The sequence below is a fragment of the Caretta caretta genome, chromosome 7, assembly GCF_965140235.1.
Source record: "Caretta caretta isolate rCarCar2 chromosome 7, rCarCar1.hap1, whole genome shotgun sequence".
In the NCBI taxonomy this organism is placed as follows: Eukaryota; Metazoa; Chordata; order Testudines; family Cheloniidae; genus Caretta; species Caretta caretta.
Genome location: NC_134212.1, coordinates 44,685,795 through 44,705,352, shown reverse-complemented (window position 1 = coordinate 44,705,352; position 19,558 = coordinate 44,685,795). Strand labels below are relative to the sequence as shown.

At 45.1% G+C, this 19,558-nt stretch overlaps 1 protein-coding gene across 1 annotated transcript; it reads left to right on the top strand.

The window, feature by feature from the left end:
* The first annotated feature begins 9,123 nt into the window (after positions 1–9,123).
* Positions 9,124–18,593, top strand: DUSP7 (dual specificity phosphatase 7). The gene is made up of 3 exons (XM_048858055.2): positions 9,124–10,110; positions 13,241–13,669; positions 16,227–18,593. Exons 1-3 carry the CDS (start codon positions 9,696–9,698, stop codon positions 16,532–16,534), a joined length of 1,152 nt encoding a protein of 383 aa, XP_048714012.1. The 5' UTR covers positions 9,124–9,695; the 3' UTR covers positions 16,535–18,593.
* The last annotated feature ends 965 nt before the right edge of the window (positions 18,594–19,558 follow it).

The window sequence follows — 19,558 nt, the reverse complement described above, 5'->3', positions numbered from 1 at the left end:
CTATCATGTGCCCCTGAAGAGGTGAACTGTAAACCCAGAGAGCCCACAAGGTTGCAGCTCTGGGAAAGGGTGTGGTTAAGCTACTGGGGGGTCTCCACTTTTCCTGGGGGCCTAGGGTAGCTGGGCCATAAGGTCCCGTTTCTGCAAAGGGGTAATAGAGAGGCCATGCCCAGGAAAGATGCCAGAGAGATCAAGAGAAGAGTCTGGAGGCTGCTCAGACCAAAGGAAGCTTAAGAGCACATGAGCCCAATGAAGCGGGACCCAAACAAAGCAGCCGGCTGAGTGTGCATCTGGGGGAGCTCTACCAGGGCTGGCTGACAATGCTTTACAAGGCTTAACAGAATCAGTTATTGCAGAGTGAGAACACTCGAGGATCTAGGCAAAGGAGAAAAGAGACATTGTCAGAGGAGAGGTGAATGGAAACGGAGAACCAATGAGAAGAGGAGAGATACAGGAAGGCTTATGCTAGTGGTTACTTAGTGAATATCAAGCTCTTATCTAGCCCTCTTCCTCCATCAGTCTCAAAGCACTGGCTAGCAACCAGATTACAAGTCCTCAGGAGAACCTGGGTATATAATCTGCTTGTTAGCCCATTTTGCCACACCTACACTGCATTGCTACCTGTGTGGGCTAGGTTAAAGCTCATATGGGCTACCGGTACTAAAATCACATAGTCACTTGCAGTGTAGATCAATCCTGAGAGAGAGAGGACCCATGTGCAAAATAGTGGGATAGTTCATGAACCTGATCACTGCAGTTCTATGATGTTATTAATTGTGTCAGCACTATTGTTAGAGGGAGAGAGAGAGGTCTGATTTTTTTTAATTTAATTAATTTTTTTTAAAATTCAGAGTTAGTCGCTTCAGATCCTCAAGCTCTGCGTCTGCAGGAGAGGTGGCTCACCAGGCCAAAGCAATCTGACATTTCCATGGGGCGGGTGAAGCTAATGAATCAGGATAGGGACTGCAACGCTAGCTTTCTGCTGAATAGATATAAAGGCAAATGTAAATTCTAAATTTTCCAGGGAGTATTTTTACCTTAGCTCAACATTAATACCGATAAAAATAGTCACAAATTAGTATAGGGGTGGAAAGCAAGGCTTTCTACCATTGAAACCATGCATATGTTTCTCTAGAGAGTTAACCTCTTGTATGCGTTAGTAAAAGACAATGTAAACCATCCAACCTTTGCAGTAATAACTGCCCTTCCACAGCAGAATCTCAGCTAAGTAATTATATGGTAGATCCATAGCAAATTACAGGAAACTGTTCTTTACTTTGTAGGAATTCAATGCTGCAAGGAGGCTGCAGTGTCAAATAATGCAGCTGGATAGAAAAATGTGTGCAGTGTCATTAATCTGCAAATTTCAAAGTGTTGCAAAGGCGGGTAAGATTTATGATCACTGTTCTACAGATGGGGAAACTGAGGCACGGAGCTTGTGATTTTGCTCAAGGTCACATAGGGCATCAAAGGCAGAGCTAGGAATAGAACCTGGAGCTCTGGACTCAGTGCTCTGTCCAAACACTATCTCTCATATGTAATGCTTCAGAGTGTCAGCCAGTTACTGGAGGGAGTCAGGAAGGAATAATGCATTCTATGTATAGCAATCTGAGCTTAAATTCAGCCAGAGCCATCCGGAGCAGAACTCTGGTAAATATTTTCAAACCTGCAGTCCATTGCCCCCACTTTCTCACCCTTTCTCTGCCCCTCCCCCTCCCCCTCCCTCTTCTCATTTTGCCACCGGACAAACAAAAAATGAAAATCAACCCCCAAAATGTTTGGCTTTCACTGAAGAAAACTTGAAAAATTTTGAAAATCAGATGTTGTGCATAACTTCCTTTCATGAGAGAGGTCCATTTTTGATGTGGGGAAGAGAGGAAATGTTTTTAGGCTAAATATTTTGACCAGCTCTAATTACAACCTTCTTTACTGTAAGAGTCATCAGAAACACTGAAGTGATAAGCTATCTCTGACGTACACATTGATTCTGCAGGATTTCAATAATGGTACTTCGGGAGAGTACATCTACTACCTATGGGTCACTTCCCTATTGTCTTCACTTGCTTGTTGTTTCCGACAGGCATTAATTCGATACCAATAGACAGCAGCATTCCTCTTTACTAAGATTTCAACTACTTCCTCTGCTTGATCTTGTGATCAGAACTTTATCTGGGAGCAGTAACCACAGCAGAGACAGGGAGGAGAGCATTTTGGATAGGCGTTTGCGAACAATACTATTAGCTCTTATACTGCCATAACTTAAGCTTCTGATGTTTGTCTCAAGATGTTAGAGACAAACATCAGAAGCTTAAGTTATGGCAGTATAAAGCTAATAGTATTGTTCGCAATGACCCAAATGAAGGGAGACATTAAAACACAGAGGGGAAAGTTTTGAATAATGTGGAGTTGATGCCTTTCCTTTGTAAATTGCCAAATACATGTATGTCCTCATGAGACTGAAGTTAGAGGGAAAAGGATGGGTAAAGGAGATAAAGTCTGGGAACATGGGAAGGAAGAAGAGAATTCATGGCACGAAAGAGAAAGCAAGGATTATCAGCTACTCTGCAGGTGAGGAAATAGATATCTGAATTTTCAACTAGTGAGGCAAACCCTATAGAATATCTGCTGGCAGCTCTCCAGATTTTGTACTAATGGATATAGAGTAGGGACACATGCTCTTGTTTTTCAAGACACCAGCCAGCTTGTGCACTTTAGGATCAAGGCTGGTTTCTCCGTACCAAAGATAACTTGATGTGTGAGAGGCAGCACAGAATGTGATGAGTAAGATGGTGATAAACAGCAGGAAATAAGGGAGTTGAGAGAACAGCACCGGAAGCATCAACAGAGGGGATTGGGATGGAAGGGCCGGCAAAATAGCTATTGAAGAGCAAACCAGGCTTGAAAGTCAAGTGGAATCAAGGTGTTTGAGCAAGCTTCAATACATCCTCATTTTCTAAGGAGAAACTATGGGGCCAGATGTCCAGATATAATCCAAGAGTGGTCTGTGCAGGCAAGATTATAAATAGACTAGGAAAGGGAGTGATGTGTTGCTATTGATGAGATCAAGAACATAGGTATTGGTGTGGATGGGGAAAGATGAAAATAGATATGAATATGGGATCCAAGTAGAGAGAAGGAGATCTGAAGAAAAGAAACTTTCAGAAGCAGGACAGCCTCCTGAGTGAGACACTAGCATGTTAAAACCACTTGGACCGCTTTAACAGTCCAGTCAGCAGCTATAGTGATACATACATACCGCAGTTATTATGCCATACTCTTCTCTCCCAGCAAAAACACAGCTTGTCCTCAAGTGTGAGGGATTCTTAGGAATATAGTCCAACAGTCAGGAAGCAGCCTGTAACAGCCTATGTACAGACATCACAACGGTGGCAGCTAAACCACACACATGACTAGATGAACACAAATGAATCATGAGCCATTATTCTGTTTCTTATTCTATCCAGTAAAAACATACACACACGTACAGATTAAAGTGGCCAAATGAATGAGAGGGGAATCGTGAGTTAGGTCTCTGCAAATAGCCAAACCCACTCCCCTCTCTCTGGCTGAATTCCTCATCTACAAAACGGCCAAAAAACGTGAACAGCTGACTCCATGGGCATCATGGCCAGATACAATAGCTACATATGACAGTATATCTGGCAATCTCTCTGATCTCATTCCAGTGAGGTTTTCATGATCAGGTATATTTCTGATTCCTACATGTTTCCTCCAACTGGATCATGGGGAATTCAGACGTGGCTAATATAGGTCTGACTGCCTGCTCCACCTTGTCTTATTCATGGGAGAGGGGACATGAGAGAGAGCATGGGTTCGTGTGTGTATGTGTGTGTGTGTGTATGTTAGTATATAGAAATTTGCAAAGAAAGCTCTGTTAACTGATAACATTTGCACTGACTAGCAGTGATTCCCCCCCCCCCCTTCCTCCCCCACTCAGTGGAAAAGGACCCTGTTGGAGGAGGTTATTATCTTGATGCTGATTACATTGGTTTCTACTGCATTTTCTAATCACTGACTCATGGGGGCAGCATTCAGACAGACTTGCATAAAGCTGCCTCCTTGCAGTCCTGGGCAGAGAGAGGCCGTGACTCAATGTGAGCCTGCCAACAGGACAGGAAGCTGAGCAAGATGGTGCTCTCAGAATGAAGAAAAGGAAGCGCATGCTTTCTCAATTACCTCCACACTTGCCTCTTACTCTGACCTATGACTATACACTCAACTAAAGCCTATTTGAACTGGGCTCAGGCATATCTCTCAACATTCTAATGCACAGACAGGGGACCAAACATACCAAGCAACATCTAGACGTGAGCTTTGGCCAAAGTCAATGGACCAGATCTCCCACTGTCTTGCCCATTGTGTAGTTATTAACATCAGTGCAAAGTGGTTGGAGTTTGATAGTGCTTTGCACCTTTGTCAATGACTGCCCAAGATAATAGAGAATCAGGTCCACTCAGCCCACCCAGATATTTCTGGATGTCATATATTTTTTTTAACTTTACAAATGCTTTCGATACAGATGTGCTTTCTTTGTATGACGTTGCTGTTTCATTTATGAATCGCATGGACTCAGAGGTCAGCTAGTATACAAGTTAGTTTCACTGTGGCTTGTAAGTACTGAAACATCCTGTTCTGAAACACCAATATTTGAAACTTCTTACAGCAACGCTCCTTACTGAATCATAATCGTTTCCCACAATAGCCAACAGTAAAAATACACAGGGCAAGAGGAAGTAGACTACCATATTTTGTTCCTGTTTCTTAGGCCTTTAACTCACTGATGCCCGGAGCTGGCGCTGCATATAAGAGGATTAAGCAATTGCTTAGGGCTCCAAGCAGCAAAAGGGGGCCCCCCTATTCACTTATTTTCATAAGAATTTGCCTGTTTTATTATGGGGTGGGGTGGGGGATATTGCTGCTTAGGGCCCCCAAAGGGCTGGCACCGCTACTGCTGAAAACAATAGCTTTTGTTCCCACTTAATGAGTTTTGCAATGGGACTATTTACATGCTTAAAGTGAATCATGCATTTGCTGAATCAGGACCAGAATGAAGACTCAAGCTCTTAAAGATCAGCCTAAGAGGAAACAGCATTTGATAGGTTTTTTTTCATTTAAATCAAAAAGAAAAGAAAATCCTCCTTAAAAGCAACCCAAATGCATGTCATGAACAAAGTATCAATGACAAATGGGTGCCTCAGAAAACTGTAAATCTTCAGCATATGTAAGTGACTACTGTACCACAAGTGCACTGGTTAAACTAAAGTTCCAGTTACAAGCCCTGACTTTGGGAAATCCTGATGTGGAGCTTTCAAGACCTTTTCAAAGACAACATGATGTTTGTTGCCAGTCTGAATAAAAAGTGTATTTTTAAAATGTAATTTAAAACAAATGAGTTGAGTAGCTTTTAAAATCTAAGCATTTATAAAGAATGAGGCCCAGAGTTTTAAAACTACAGTTATTTTTCTATGATATGTAGGCTTGTCAGAACTTGAGGGTTTTTTTTTAAATTTGATAAAAAAAATTTCTTAAAAAGCTGAGAAAAAATGATCAATTTAAAATGTTCACAGTTGGGGGATGGTTCAGACATTTATTTATTGTCAGTAGACATTGAGAGTCAAAAAATTAAAGCTTTATAACCATTAAAACAAAAATTGGCAACATCACACATCAAAACATACAAAGTAAATCAAACTTTAGTACATCCTTAAATCAAACTTTAGTACATTCTCAAGTTGCCTTTTTCTTACTTTGCTGATCTCAATTATGAGCAAAGGGGAATATTTTTGTCCTCTTGTGTAAATACAGTGAAATCAGCATTTATTGACTAAAAATCTAATCCTTCCAAACCTGCATATACGGCCCTGATCCTGCACTCTCCTCTGCATAGATGACCCTCCTGATTTAGATGGGATTCTGCCTGAGCACAAGGGTCTGTCTGCAGAGACTCTGATCAATCTTTCACATTATTTGATAGAAAAATGTAGAGTATTAGGCTCCTGACAACAGAGATTATGTCCATCCAAGGTTTAGAGGGTCTGTCCTACTCTCATTGAAGTTAATAGAAGTTTGGAAATTGACTATGAGAGAAGAACTGGTCTGTATGAAAACAGAACAATCTGTTTTTTAAAATACTCCTACATGTTGAAAAGGAGAGACTTGTAATGTCTGATCTGTAACCAGAAGACTTTATACCAAACACTGAAAGCTGCAGGGAACAGAGCAGTCATCCATTAAAAAAACTGACACAAAACAGGATAATTCTTCCAATTATTTTTATATTTTGAAAGTTCAATATTTCAGTATGCAAGGCTCATTTTTATGTTTGTGCATGTTGAAAAGCAAGACACCCTTCTAATCTAAAAATGTACAGGGATTCACATATAAACATGTTCTTTTAAAAAATGTAACCTGAAAATAAATGGGAATTTAGAAGTTCAGATGAGTCTGGGTTACGTTTTAGTTTGTAACTACACTTCATGCTGTTTTTTTAAAATTAGACAACTGAGTCTCTTTGCACCTAAAAACAGAATTACTTTAGAGATTCAGCTGAATCGTTATTGTTCATTTTAATAATTTACCAGTTAATTTGTAAAAACTAGCCTGAGCACAAGAGATCAGGAGAGGACTATTTTAAAAAAAAAGGAGGAGGGGGGAGATTTCAAGCTGTTTGGGACTGGATCTGTCTTTACTCTTCTGGCTTGGGCAGCATTGAGTCTGCTTAACACAATGTAATAACAGGTTTCAGAGTAACAGCCGTGTTAGTCTGTATTCGCAAAAAGAAAAGGAGTATTTGTGGCACCTTAGAGACTAACCAATTTATTTGAGCATGAGCTTTCGTGAGCTACAGCTCACTTCATCGGATGCATACCGTGGAAACTGCAGCAGACTTTATATACACACAGAGATCATGAAACAATACCTCCTCCCACCCCACTGTCCTGCTGGTAATAGCTTATCTAAAGTGATCATCAAGTTGGGCCATTTCCAGCACAAATCCAGGTTTTCTCGCCCTCCACCCCCCCCCACAAATTCACTCTCCTGCTGGTGATAGCCCATTACCAGCAGGACAGTGGGGTGGGAGGAGGTATTGTTTCATATTCTCTGTGTGTATATAAAGTCTGCTGCAGTTTCCACGGTATGCATCCGATGAAGTGAGCTGTAGCTCACGAAAGCTCATGCTCAAATAAATTGGTTAGTCTCTCAGGTGCCACAAGTACTCCTTTTCTTTTTACAATGTAATAAGGAGAAATCGTGTTTGCTTGAGTGTTCTCAGCTCAGTGAATGTGCCCAGCTTAGCTGCAGTGCCTGGGTCTCTGCAGCAGCCTCGCTAGCACCCGTGTCCTAATGCTCCCACGGGTGTGTGCTGGATGATCAACCTGAGCAGGACGGGTATTAAACCCTGAGCACCAAGGCTCACAATGGAGAAAAATGACAAGCGCCTTTGTAAGTAACGCCGCTGCGGCTTTGATCAATTGCGTGACAGCCCTTGCTCCTGAGCCTGCCTCTGCCGACATTCAGTTACCGCTCTACCTGCGGCTCCATTCACCTCCTCTGAGCCCGCCCCCTTCCCGCGCTTTGCAATGAGCAACTTGATACACCAAGTTCCAAACACCCCGCCCCTCTTCCCCCGGATAGGACCTCTCGCGTTCCATCGCCGCCCACTGGAACGCCTCATTGGCGCCGCGAACGAACGGGAAGGGAGGGGGGAGGAGGGAGACTCCCCCCCTCCCCCCAACGGAAAAGTCGAGTGGAGCAGCGGGCCAGTCAATCAGTAAAGCTGTTTAAAGGGCCAGCTAGGAGCCCCGGGACGTGTTGCCGAGTGGTCTCAGCGCTGTTGGAGCAGTTTGTTTGTGGAGTTGAACTGTGGGTTCAATCTTTGTATCCAGGTACCAATAATGCACGAGGAGGTTCCTGCTTCGAACCCCTTGAGGACGTTGCAATGCTTCCATTCTGCCAGTGTAAGCTGAACCGGCCAGTGGCAGCCAGCCCCTTGTTGAGTTGTGCAGATTGTAACACAGAGAGCATATACTTTGGAACGCCCAGGCTCACATACCGCCCAGCCTGGACTACACCAGCCCGCAATCGCACGGGGCTGGACCCGATTTTCCACTCGCTGGTGCTAATCAGGAGTGACTCCACTGAATTCAGACTGGTGTAAACCTAATTTCCAGAGGGAAATCAGTCCCGCTCTATCCTGACGCGAAATAGGGATTGCTTCACTCCCCTCTGTCATATTACAGAGTGTCACTTGTGTGTGCTGTATGCTACCCCTGCTTGTGTCTTGTTAGCTCAGGAGAGGTTTGGAGCAGCACAAACTCTGTGATGGTTTTTAGAGAACAAGGGAGACTGGGTTTGGGAACAGCCCTAGCTCCAAGCAGTTTAGAGAGTGCGCAAGGGAATGGGAAAGGTGCAGTGATGTGCGAGGATCATGACAGACGCTGATTATTACGGTAGAGAGAGTGAAAACATCCAGATTATGGTCACAAGAGCCTGCACAACAACCGATGATGTGCAGCAATCTAATATTTAGTTAATTATTTCTGATTGCACTATTCTGTCTTTGAGAGAGAGACTCAAGTCACCCAAAGTAACTGAAGTAGGTGCCCATTCATTCCTCCTGTCCTTTGTAAAAGAAGCCAGTTTATTTTTCCGTACCTATTTAAGGATGAAAACCTCCTATTAAGATCCACTATTTCCCCGACGGCTGATCTACTGGGCTGTCACTGTTTTATTCCAGGGTCGAGTGGTGCCCTTACCCCAGCACCTTCCCCATTGATAAACAACGGGAGAAACCGGGTGGAATAAGCTCGTGTCTCCAGCCTGTGACACGTATTGGTTTGTTCTCACTGAAGTGAAGGCAGGCAACGAGCTGCTCTCGGCTCAAGCACAGAAATATTGTGCAGCTGTGTGGAAATGCCTCATCTAACATAGCCAGTGGGTTCGCTGTGCTCTCTCCGCTCTCCTTCCTTTAAGATTGTTTTAAAACCATGTGGTAGCCATGGTGGTAAGGGGGGAGGAGGAGGGTGTTTTCCAGAAAGCGGGGGGATCCGGCCCTTCAGGTTGGGGGCAGGCTGCACTTGCCATCGATTTCCCAGGCGGTGGCAGCTGGGTCCATGGGTAGAGGTGCGCCTGGAAGGGTGGGAGAGCCCCGCGTCCCCTTTAAGGCTGGCCTCTCGGCTGCGCTCTCCCTCCCCGGTCCCGCCTCCCGGAGCATGACACGCCGCTCCGATGGCGAAGCCCCTTTTTAATTGAGGCTGTCAGGCGGCAGAGCCAGCCCGCGAGGGTAGGAAGCGAATCGACCGCGGCGGTAGCGTCTTTCAGGCTGGAGCGGTAGCGGCCACGCTGCCAGGGGGCGAGGGCAGCCCCGCAATCCGCAGCGAGCGTCCACCTCCCCGGGGCGGGGGCAGGCGCCGGGCGATCCCCCTCTCGCCGCTTCTGCAAGGGGAAGGCGGCATCTCTGCTTCAGCAGGCTCCCCCGGAGGGAGGAGAGCGGGTCTGGCAGCCCTGGGATCGCTCTCGCCTCCCCTGCCTGCCCCTCTGGCGCCCGCTGCCTGCGGCTCGGTGGTGCACTGGGAGTGGACCGGGGGAGGGAAGGGGGCCTTTCCCTTGCGGCAGCGGCGGCCCGTGGGCTCCCTTCCTCGGACCCGGGGGGCGCCCCCTGTCCTCCGAGCCTCATGAAAAATCACCTGTGGGGCAGCTCCCCCCGAGCTCCCATGGCGGCGGCGGTGCCGTGGAAGAGCGTGGAGTGGCTGCAGGAGGAGCTGGAGTCCGGCGGGGGCAGCTCGCTGCTGCTGCTCGACTGCCGCCCCCACGAGCTCTTCGAGTCCTCGCACATCGAGACGGCCATCAACCTGGCCATCCCGGGCCTCATGCTGCGCCGCCTCAAGAAGGGCAACCTGCCCATCCGCTCCATCATCCCCAACCACGAGGACAAGGAGCGCTTCGCCAAGCGCTGCAAGGCGGACACCGTGCTGCTCTATGACGAGGCCACGGCCGAGTGGCAGCAGGACAACGGCGCCCCCAGCTCTGTCCTGGGGCTGCTGCTGCAGAAGCTGCGGGACGATGGGTGCAAGGCGTATTACCTGAAAGGTAAGGGGCGGGGGCGGATCGGTCCCTATCCCAGCCTCCCTCCCTCCCCGAAAAGGGGCTCGCAGATCGCCCTCCCTAAACTCGCCAGTCCCCAATCTGCCTCTCTCCTCGGACCTCAGAGCTTCTCCCCCCCACCCATGTGATCACAAATGCGTTTCCTTTGGCGGCCCCACAAACTCTGTCCAGCCCCCCGTGCTTTGCAGTTTATCCCCCAGGACAGATTTCCTATTTTAGGGCTTTTTTCCTCCTCCTTGTTTCCCCTCCCCCATATGCCCTCGATTGGCTCTGACTCTTCTCTGAGGAGAAATCGAGACTTTTGGGGGGATAACAGACCCCCCCCCCCCACACACACACAAGGATTATCTCTTTTTAATCTCCTGTGTGTGGAGGGGGAAGCCGAGCTAGGATGTGATTTCAGACTTGGAGCGAAAGACACACACACTTTCTTTTGCCTGGATTATTTTCTCCCTTGTTAATCTTTTTACAAAATGGTTCCGTGTGCTGAGGGAGTGGAGAGTTTGGCCAGATCGCCCCGAATTTTGCATTTGTGTCTTGGGAGGGGGGAACCGCTATCACCACCTCCTTTGCAACTCGTCTGGGAAGCGAATTGACACCCCCCCCCTTTTCCAATCCAGAGGCTAAAAGAGAACAGGGGGATCCCCCTCTCTCCCTCCAGAGAGCAGGGCAGGGTGAAAGTAACAACCTAGCAGATTCCTTTCCCTTCCCCACCCTTAAGGATTTGCCCCTCATCCGTTTCTTTAGTCCACATCTGATTCCTACTGGAGGGAGATAGATGCATCTTTCGTCTTCTTTTCTCTCTCAAAGGAAAATTCAGATTGGCACAGATCATGCGCAGTCTCCTATGTCCTAAACTGACCTGCAGTAATTAGAGCAGCCCCCAAAACTCCCCACAGTAAAGCAGAACTTTATTATCCAGCAGAGAAGGGTGGAGGCGGGATACCCCATTGGCATGAAAACAATCCCTTGTGTACTAATAACCCCCGCTCTCATGTGTGCCTCTGACTGGCTGTAGAAACCACTTGGGGACACACGGTTTGCTCCCAGAGTATTTTAAAGGCCTGCCTCCGGTATTCTGGAGTGGCAGGGTCCCTTTCTTGACATTTACCCAGAAGAAGATCTGACTATCTTCCCCGTAGACTAAAGCTTAATTTTTTTAAAAAAAAGCAAAGTTTGAGTGGTCAGAGCTTCATTTTCCATCAAAACTGCTCTTGGTTCCCCCTCTCCATCTTGAAATTCCTAGATCCAGTAACCTCTGTGGAAGAGGGGATGTTTCTTGTACTGATACCTTCCCCTTTAGCCTCTGAGACACACACTCCATTGATGTACACCCAGGGATAGCTCAGAGCAACTAGGTTTCCTCCCCGGGATTCACTCTATAGAAGTGGGAGGGTGCCTTGCTTTTAGTCTCTGAATAAAACGCTCAACTCCTCGTAGCTCCATACTTAAGATCTTGATTTATATTTCACTTTGTTAATTATTTTCTTTCCTCCTCTAACTGTCTCAAAAGGCACCCCCCGAACACTGGCCTAGTTAGACACCCTCTGTTCCCAAAGCACACCCCATTGCGGTCGCTGGGCGGCAGGGTTGAGGCAGAAATGGTAAATGAAGCAGAAGCAAAATTGTCACTTTCAACCATTTAAAACCACACTCCACTCCCTCCCCCTCCCCCCCCCAGGAGCCCAGTGATATGTGGGGGAGGGAGGAGATGATCAGGCTCTTTGGAGTGCATGGCGGGGGTGGGGAATGGATTATCTGGGGACAGAGCATTTCCTTCTTTCTAGCATTTAGGTCTGTTCGTAAGTGAAATAAAGGGACCTGCCTGCCGATATGTTTCAGTCATAGCTTTTGATCTGATTGTGGATATGCTCTTCCCCTTCCTGATGAAATCCCTTCCCCCACCCCATATCTCTTTAGTGTTATCTGATTAGCTCTGTCATTTGCTTTTTAAACTGCTCTCTCCCATAAGAAGGAAGAAACAGCTTTGAAGTTACTTTTAAGCCATCTTTAATGGTGAGGGGAGGAGTTAGATTTCTCTTGCTCTCCTTTTTTCCTGGGGCTTTGGTGGGAAATGTTTTCAATTAAAATTCCAAGATGGCTTCTCCATGTTGTCTTTCTCTATTGGGGGAGGGAAGAGGAGGAGGGGAAGAAAGAGCCCTGTTTTCATGAATGGATGTGGCTGGAGCTGTCTGTTCTACTCAATGACCCACTCACAACCACCAAACCCACTAACAAAGTTTCCAGGAGGCTTTCTAATGACACCTTGTCAGCTTTGGATAATGATGGCTAAACTCCTGTTTAATATATATTAAAAAGAAGGTAGATTTCTCCCCCCTCTCCCCCCTCCCCACTTTCCGTTCCTTCCTCAGACTGCTAAGCTGAGACACTGAAGAGGAAATGCTGAGAAATCAGCATTTTGGATCCTCTCGGTCTCTCCTTTGTATTTTTATATAAAACGATTCTCTTATGTTAAAAAATTCTGTAACAAATGATCCAATGCAAAGTGTGTCTGTACCGTACAGCTTAGAGGTTGGAATCAATCTACCATGCAAAACCCATGTCATTTTAACTGTTTTTAAAGTGAAATCTTTTGTAGATGGGGTTTGAATGGTTTGACTGTTTTTTGTGGCTTCCTTACACGTTAAATAGCACAATAGCTCTTGTCTGAGCCATCTTAAATGGAAAAAGACTTAGGTTTACATCTCCACGAACCTCAAGGTATTAAATTATTAGGAAACTAAAATTTACCAAAATTTACTAAAATTTGACTCTGGTGAAAGCCAGCTCAGGTTCAATGAGTCTCTTGCAACTGATTTTAAATGGGAAGTGGATTGAGCCCCTACTTAGTAATTCTGCTACCCATACTCCTGTACCATACTACATCAGTAGTTCCGTTTACTTCAGTGGGACTGTTTGCTGAGTAAAGTGCTACTCTACAGGAGTAAGGGTAGCACTATCGGGCCTATAATCTACATTTCAGGGATCTGAATTTACACTCCCTTTTTGCTAGGGAGAAACAAAGACCAAAGTAAATAGTGTTTTACCAAATTTAACCCACTAACTGATGCAAGAATCTCTCGTTTTAAATAGTAACTTGCCTTTTTTCCCCCAGGTGGCTTTAACAAATTTCAGACCGAATATTCTGAGCATTGTGAGACCAACCTTGACAGCTCCTCACCCAGCAATTCTCCTCCTGCATCTGTCCTTGGCCTTGGAGGACTAAGGATCAGCTCCGATTGCTCTGACGGCGAGTCTGACAGGGAGCCAAGCAGTGCCACAGAGTCGGATGGGAGCCCAATCCCTAACAACCAGCCTGCCTTCCCTGTCCAGATCCTACCCTACCTGTATCTGGGTTGTGCCAAAGATTCTACCAACCTAGATGTCTTGGGCAAATACGGCATCAAGTACATCTTAAATGTGACTCCCAACCTGCCAAACATGTTCGAGCACAACGGAGAGTTTAAATACAAACAGATTCCCATCTCGGATCACTGGAGCCAGAATCTCTCTCAGTTCTTTCCTGAGGCCATCGCTTTCATTGGTAGGTGTTGGAATTCCGCTGTTGGCAGAACATGCCTTTAGCAATCACAACTTGAGATTGCAGCGAGCTACGGTGCCATAACAGTCGCCACTTGTCTGTACGTGGACGTAAAAGTTGTACACTTCTCAGATCAGATGTTGGTCACGTGCCAAGATCAAGCCACCCAAAATCAACTGCTTTTCAGTGTCCAATCTGAGGTACTTTTTGAAGTGCCTCATCTTCAGAGTACTGGTGCTGACCAAGCCCGTCTCCCTTTAAGGCATCTGAAGTTGGGTTCCCCACAATTGATTACTTTTAACAACCTCAGCTATGGGGCCTGATTGTCCACTGCCTCCCACCTCACATAGGTATTCACATCCGTATAAAATGACTATACAAGGCGGTGGAGAATCAGGAGTAGGGTACCTTCTTGTTTTGGGAAATGTGGACTGACAAGAAATGTTGTGGTTTGACTGATGTCTACAGTTGCCTGTTCCCCATACCTGTAGGGAGATTCTTAATCCTTAGAGGTAAAATCAGAGGACTTGTCTACATGGGGAAATGTATGGGTGTAATTATACCGTTCTACTTCTACTGGTGTAACTGCCAATGTAGCTGCTCCTATTCCAGTGTAACACGGAGTTCTAGTGGTACAATAATAGCAATACAATCATACTGATATAGTTATGCTGGTAAATTTCCCTGTGTAAACAAGCCCTAAGCCACCTTTACTAAAGGTCCTGGCAGGACAGATCCCTTCCCAGGTTAGCTTTAACATCCAGAAATGCTTTTTGTTCTGTGGTAGATGACTGTCAGGCTGAATAAAATGCATGCTTCCAGTGTGCATGTCAGCTGTTCAAGGATGGTAGTCATTGGCCTACTAACACCAGATTTTTATTAGGATTGAATGGCACAAGCAGCTGTCCTCAATTGAACCATTAGAAAGCTTTGATATCTCTAGGAAATGAAATGATCCCCTTGCCTTCATACCATAGGCTGTGTAAGGGGCCTAGGTGCTTCTACTGTGAGGCCTTAAATGGAACAATACAGTATTAGGACTTTGGGTGCTTTGCAGCTATGTTGGAGGAACCAGTTGCCATTGCTCCCCCCCATAGCACTGTTCTGGTCAAAAGCCCAAGGGTTTAGCAAGGTGCAGGGATGCTGTTTCACCTTCCTGGTGGATGCATCAGGTTCCTGATGAGCTGTGGCATTTGGGTTGTTTCTGCTATAGTCAACCCATGTTTCTGTGAACACCAACCGCTTGTGCTTTGTTTTTAATGACAGGAAATGGAGGATTATCTCACTTGCTTACTATAAATCCAAAACTTAGAAATGGGGCTTTGCTCAGACGAAAGACACACACACTTCAGCGAAATTCTGAAATTGCAGGAGCAGCAATGCAATCTGAAGAGTTGGTGTTCTTTCTCTTGGAGTTACTCACACAGTAATGGGGACTAGGAAGTCAAACCTGAGGCTTATTTTTAATTTTTGTATCCTACTCTCCGCCCATCCCTGAGTCTGTAGTGTTGGAGTACTTTTTATTTATATATATTTTTTAAAAGCTCTGGCTTTGACTAGAGCGGGAGTGGAGGTTTCCTTTCTCATGGTACCTTATTCTTCACAGCCACGCTCTATGGCAAATGACTTGTTTGAAACATTGTTCTGCCCAGAAGTAAACTTTGCAGTATATTTTAACGTATGCCATGTTCTTAGCGGCATTCCTCTCTCTCTCAACGCTATGATGTCAGTTCACGCTGTTCAGGCTCTGAGAAAGAGACAGTACATCTGTGTTCTTCAAGCAGTGGCAGCAGTTGCTAAGAGAAATGGCAGTTTTACCACAAGCTATCTTTCCTTTTCCCTCTGCCACCGTATGTCCTGATAGATTCACTATAGCACAAATCTTGCTATAGGGAAGTCTGTTTTCCCAATCCCCACGCCTAAAGAACAAGATCACAGTAATTAAGTTCCTCTATTTTAAAGTTCACTTGAATCCATTTCCACTGTACAGTAGTCCGAAAATAAATGTCTTTAAAAAACAAAACAAAAAAAACCCCCTCAGTTTTGCTGATTTTTGTGTGTCTCATTTCTGGTCACATGACGGGTTCGACTTCACAACCCCATCTTAGCACTGATTGATTAATATGAATTGTGAGAGGGGTGTGGAGCAGGTCTGGGTGCCAGGAACTCTGGAGTTGGAATTCCAACTCTCTCTGGCCTTGGGCAAGTGACTTAACCGCACTAGTTTCTTCCCTTTATGAAACAGAAAGCAATCCTACTAACCTCACAGGGGTGTTGTAAGCTTTAATTAATTAGTCTTTGTTAAGCACCGGGAAGCTGAAGTGCTAAGTATGACTGAGTGCATCACTGGGGTATATTGTCAGGGTGCCTGATTTTTGAGGAGGAAAATATGTGGAGTTAAATTACAAAGTGTCACTCTGAACGGCTGGAGCAGTGGGTCCATTGCTGGCAATGACCTGGTTCTATAGGCCTGAAGCTGCTATCTAGCCCTGCTCCAGGACAGTGCATTTTTGCTACAGAAGTCTAAATGTATCCTTCTTTTTCCCCCTCTTTGTTTCAGATGAGGCCCGTACCAAGAAATGTGGTATCCTGGTTCACTGCCTCGCCGGCATCAGCAGGTCTGTAACAGTAACCGTTGCCTACTTGATGCAAAAAATGAACTTGTCCCTGAATGACGCCTATGACTTCGTGAAAAGGAAAAAGTCGAATATCTCCCCGAACTTCAACTTCATGGGCCAGCTCCTGGACTTTGAGAGGACTCTGGGGCTCAACAGCCCATGTGACAACCGCTCCCCCAGTGAGCAACTGTACTTCACCACCCCCACCAATCACAACCTGTTCCAGCTGAACACCTTGGAGTCCACATGAAGGGGATGTTGTTTGGTTGGGAACTCGAGCCTTGAATAGCTTCTCTTGAGCATTTCAAATATTAAAAATGTATGTATCTTGCCAGGCAGCCTTGAAAGAACTAGTTTCTCCAAGTAGAGGTGTCTGATCGCTGCTTTAAAAAGGCTAAGGCCATTTATTAGTATCCTGATGCTAATCAAAGTGGATCAAAGAGTAGTCTCTTTACAGGGGTTATTTAATATGGGGGATCTCGTGGCGTTCTGAGCGCAGCTGTTACCGGCAATAACTGCTTTCCTGGATGTGTTGAGACTAGTGAACCGCACACACTCACACAAACCACACGCAAAGCTACCTGCGTGGTAGGTTGTTGTGGAAAGTAGAGGAGACTTACGCACTTGGCAACCTTGAACAAAGGGTGTTGGCCCAAGACTATTTTAAAACCCACGTTTACCTTTTTTTTTTAAAAAAAGGTAATCTTACCCTCTGAGTCTTGGGCTCCAACTTGTTTTAAATATGTAAGTTCCTGACTGTTTGTACAGACGAGGTTGCAAAACCAGTATTTTATTTTGTTCTTGTTTGATCTTTCTTTTCTTTTTTTCTTTCTTTTTTTTTTTTTTTTTAATCAAATGTTTATATTGACCAAATGCATTTTGCACACTTTGTGAAGCCTTGAGACGTCCTGGCATATTACTGGGTACACCCTGAGAGAGACACATGCTGCTGTTCTTGCTAGCATCTGGTAGGAAGCTTTGTTATTTGTGAAGGCCAGTTGGTCTTAGCCTCTCTGCCACTTCCACACTCACAATCATAAACTCTGCACTGAATCAACCAAGGTGACTAAGCTGCAAGCTTTTTTTTAAATACCACCCCCATTACCCCACCACCAAAAAACACTGTCTGCTGTTGCCAGAGGTAAACCTGGTGGAGCCTCCAGAGTTGGTAGAAGCATGTCTGAGGCTAGCCCTCGTTCTCTGCCGTCAGTCGAATGATGATTGGTGTCATCCAGCTGGCCTGAAATCATTCCAGCTTCTGAAGTGAAGAAAGTACTTGTGATGTTGGCACTTATCTGGCACACTTCATTCTTTTATGTGTGCAAGGGTGGGAATCGAGTGCTACTGGTACTCCAAAAGACTGGAGCAGAGCAAAGTTTTTACAGCATGACACTGCTGCGGAGTCATGTGCAAACCATGGAAGGGGAGTGGAAATGTGTGAAATAATGACCAGAATGTTGTAAAAACTGGCAAATTCCAAGACTTTCAGAGCGTTCAATGGAGATTCGATGGGTTTCCTTTTTTCGAGTAACTTTTTGCCGTGCCTTCTAGAACAAGAAGACTTGTTCATGTTTCTGGCTAATGTTTGGCAAAGGTTTCATACGCTGAAGAAGTGGTACTAACGTCTGGGAGGAGGGCAGAATGGATCTGGAGGTTTCTTTTATTGGCTGCAATGTAGTCCTTCCCTTCTCCCCACCTCCTTATCCACTGGAACTCTCATGTAACTAAAATGAAAAAGAAAAAAAGAGAAAGCCACGGAATTTTTTTTCTAAATATCCAGGTTTTTGTATTTTTTTTTTTCAAAAAAAAAATAAAAGAAGAAAAAAAAAAAGAACCCCTCCATATAGAGGAAAGTTCGATGCTGTCGTCATGATTTTTTTTTTTTTTTTTGGTTGGTTGTCTTCTGTTTGTTTTTTTGTTTTGTTTTGTAACAATGTTGGGATTGTGGGTCATCAGGGAAGGGAGAATGGACATAAGTATGGCTGAGAGTGAGCGAGCAAATTGAAAATATCCTAATTGCATTTTACCTCATGGAGGAACTTTTTTTTTTTTTTTCAGGGATTTTTAGACAGTGCATCTGTATTGCATTACAGCTAAGCTGGCTTATAAAGGCTTCCTGTGCTGTAAGTGATCTGTCTTCTTTAAAGGAAAGAGATACATCCTCTGATTAATCCAAATGAGAGCTTGTTAGCGAGGGATGGTTTTTGCTTTCTGAGTTATGAAGGTAAATTAATGACCCTATATATATACTGAACCAATATTGGGACTTTTGTTTATATTGCAAATAAATATTATTTTTTCTTTAAAAATCATGTTTCTGTGTCCAGTGCTTGGCTAGTCAGCGAAACCTGTCTGTATAAGGGCGGGCTGTTCTCTTATCCCTTTTTATGGCCCGTTTTATGTCCTCCTGTGACCGTGAACGGCACTTTCTGGGTTGTGTTCAAGCATGGTGTTTGGTTTCGTGCACAGTGTAACTTCCGATGAAGTGAGCTGTAGCTCACGAAAGCTTATGCTCAAATAAATTGGTTAGTCTCTAAGGTGCCATTAGTACTCCTTTTCTTTTTTAGTATAATTTTTGAGATCTTGCAGTAGTGGGGGTGGGGGTGGGGAGAATGAGGACTGAATACACCAGAGAACAAAGAACAGCATGAGACGCATACTGGTTTTGACCCTCTTGCACCGCCACCCAAAAAAGCCCTCTGTTCATAAGGCATTTGTGGCTTGAGGGGGACACCTGGCCCTTGCCAATAACTTCTATAGTGGATGTAAAGGGGCCGCTTTCATTTCAGTGGCAAGTAACGGTAACTTAGGGCCTGATGCTGAAGCAAGAAGTCAGTTGGAATTGTAGATGCTCTGCATTTTTCAGATCAGGTTGATAGTCCCCTTGCTACTTCGTTTGGCATGTTGAATGTCATGTGAAATCAGGAGTTGGGGGAGAGGGGAGCTCGAAATCACCACATGTACTTCTAGTTACAGCCCAGCTGTGAGGGCAGAGCCCTAGCTCTGGTACCTAACCGCCTGGTTCAAGAACTATGACATGGAACCATTTCTAGAGTTTAAACTTTGGTGCATGATTCAGATTTGTGACTTGGGCTATGCCCTAATGCAGATGTAGTTGTATTTCCGAAAGGAAGTGATAGACGGGTCTTTACTCTGACTCAATGGCCTGATAGCATCTGTTTACCAAGAGGAACAGAAAGATCCTATCTATTTGAACTGTAGTCCAAATGAAGACAAAATGCAAATCACCACTCATTCATTTAGGCCAAACAAG

Coding starts and splice junctions, on each gene's coding strand:
- DUSP7 (XM_048858055.2), top strand. CDS start 9,696: ATGAAAAATCACCTGTGGGGCAGCTCCCCCCGAGCTCCCATGGCGGCG. Junction 10,111..13,240: donor CAAGGCGTATTACCTGAAAG/GTAAGGGGCGGG, acceptor TTTTTCCCCCAG/GTGGCTTTAACAAATTTCAG. Junction 13,670..16,226: donor TGAGGCCATCGCTTTCATTG/GTAGGTGTTGGA, acceptor TCTTTGTTTCAG/ATGAGGCCCGTACCAAGAAA.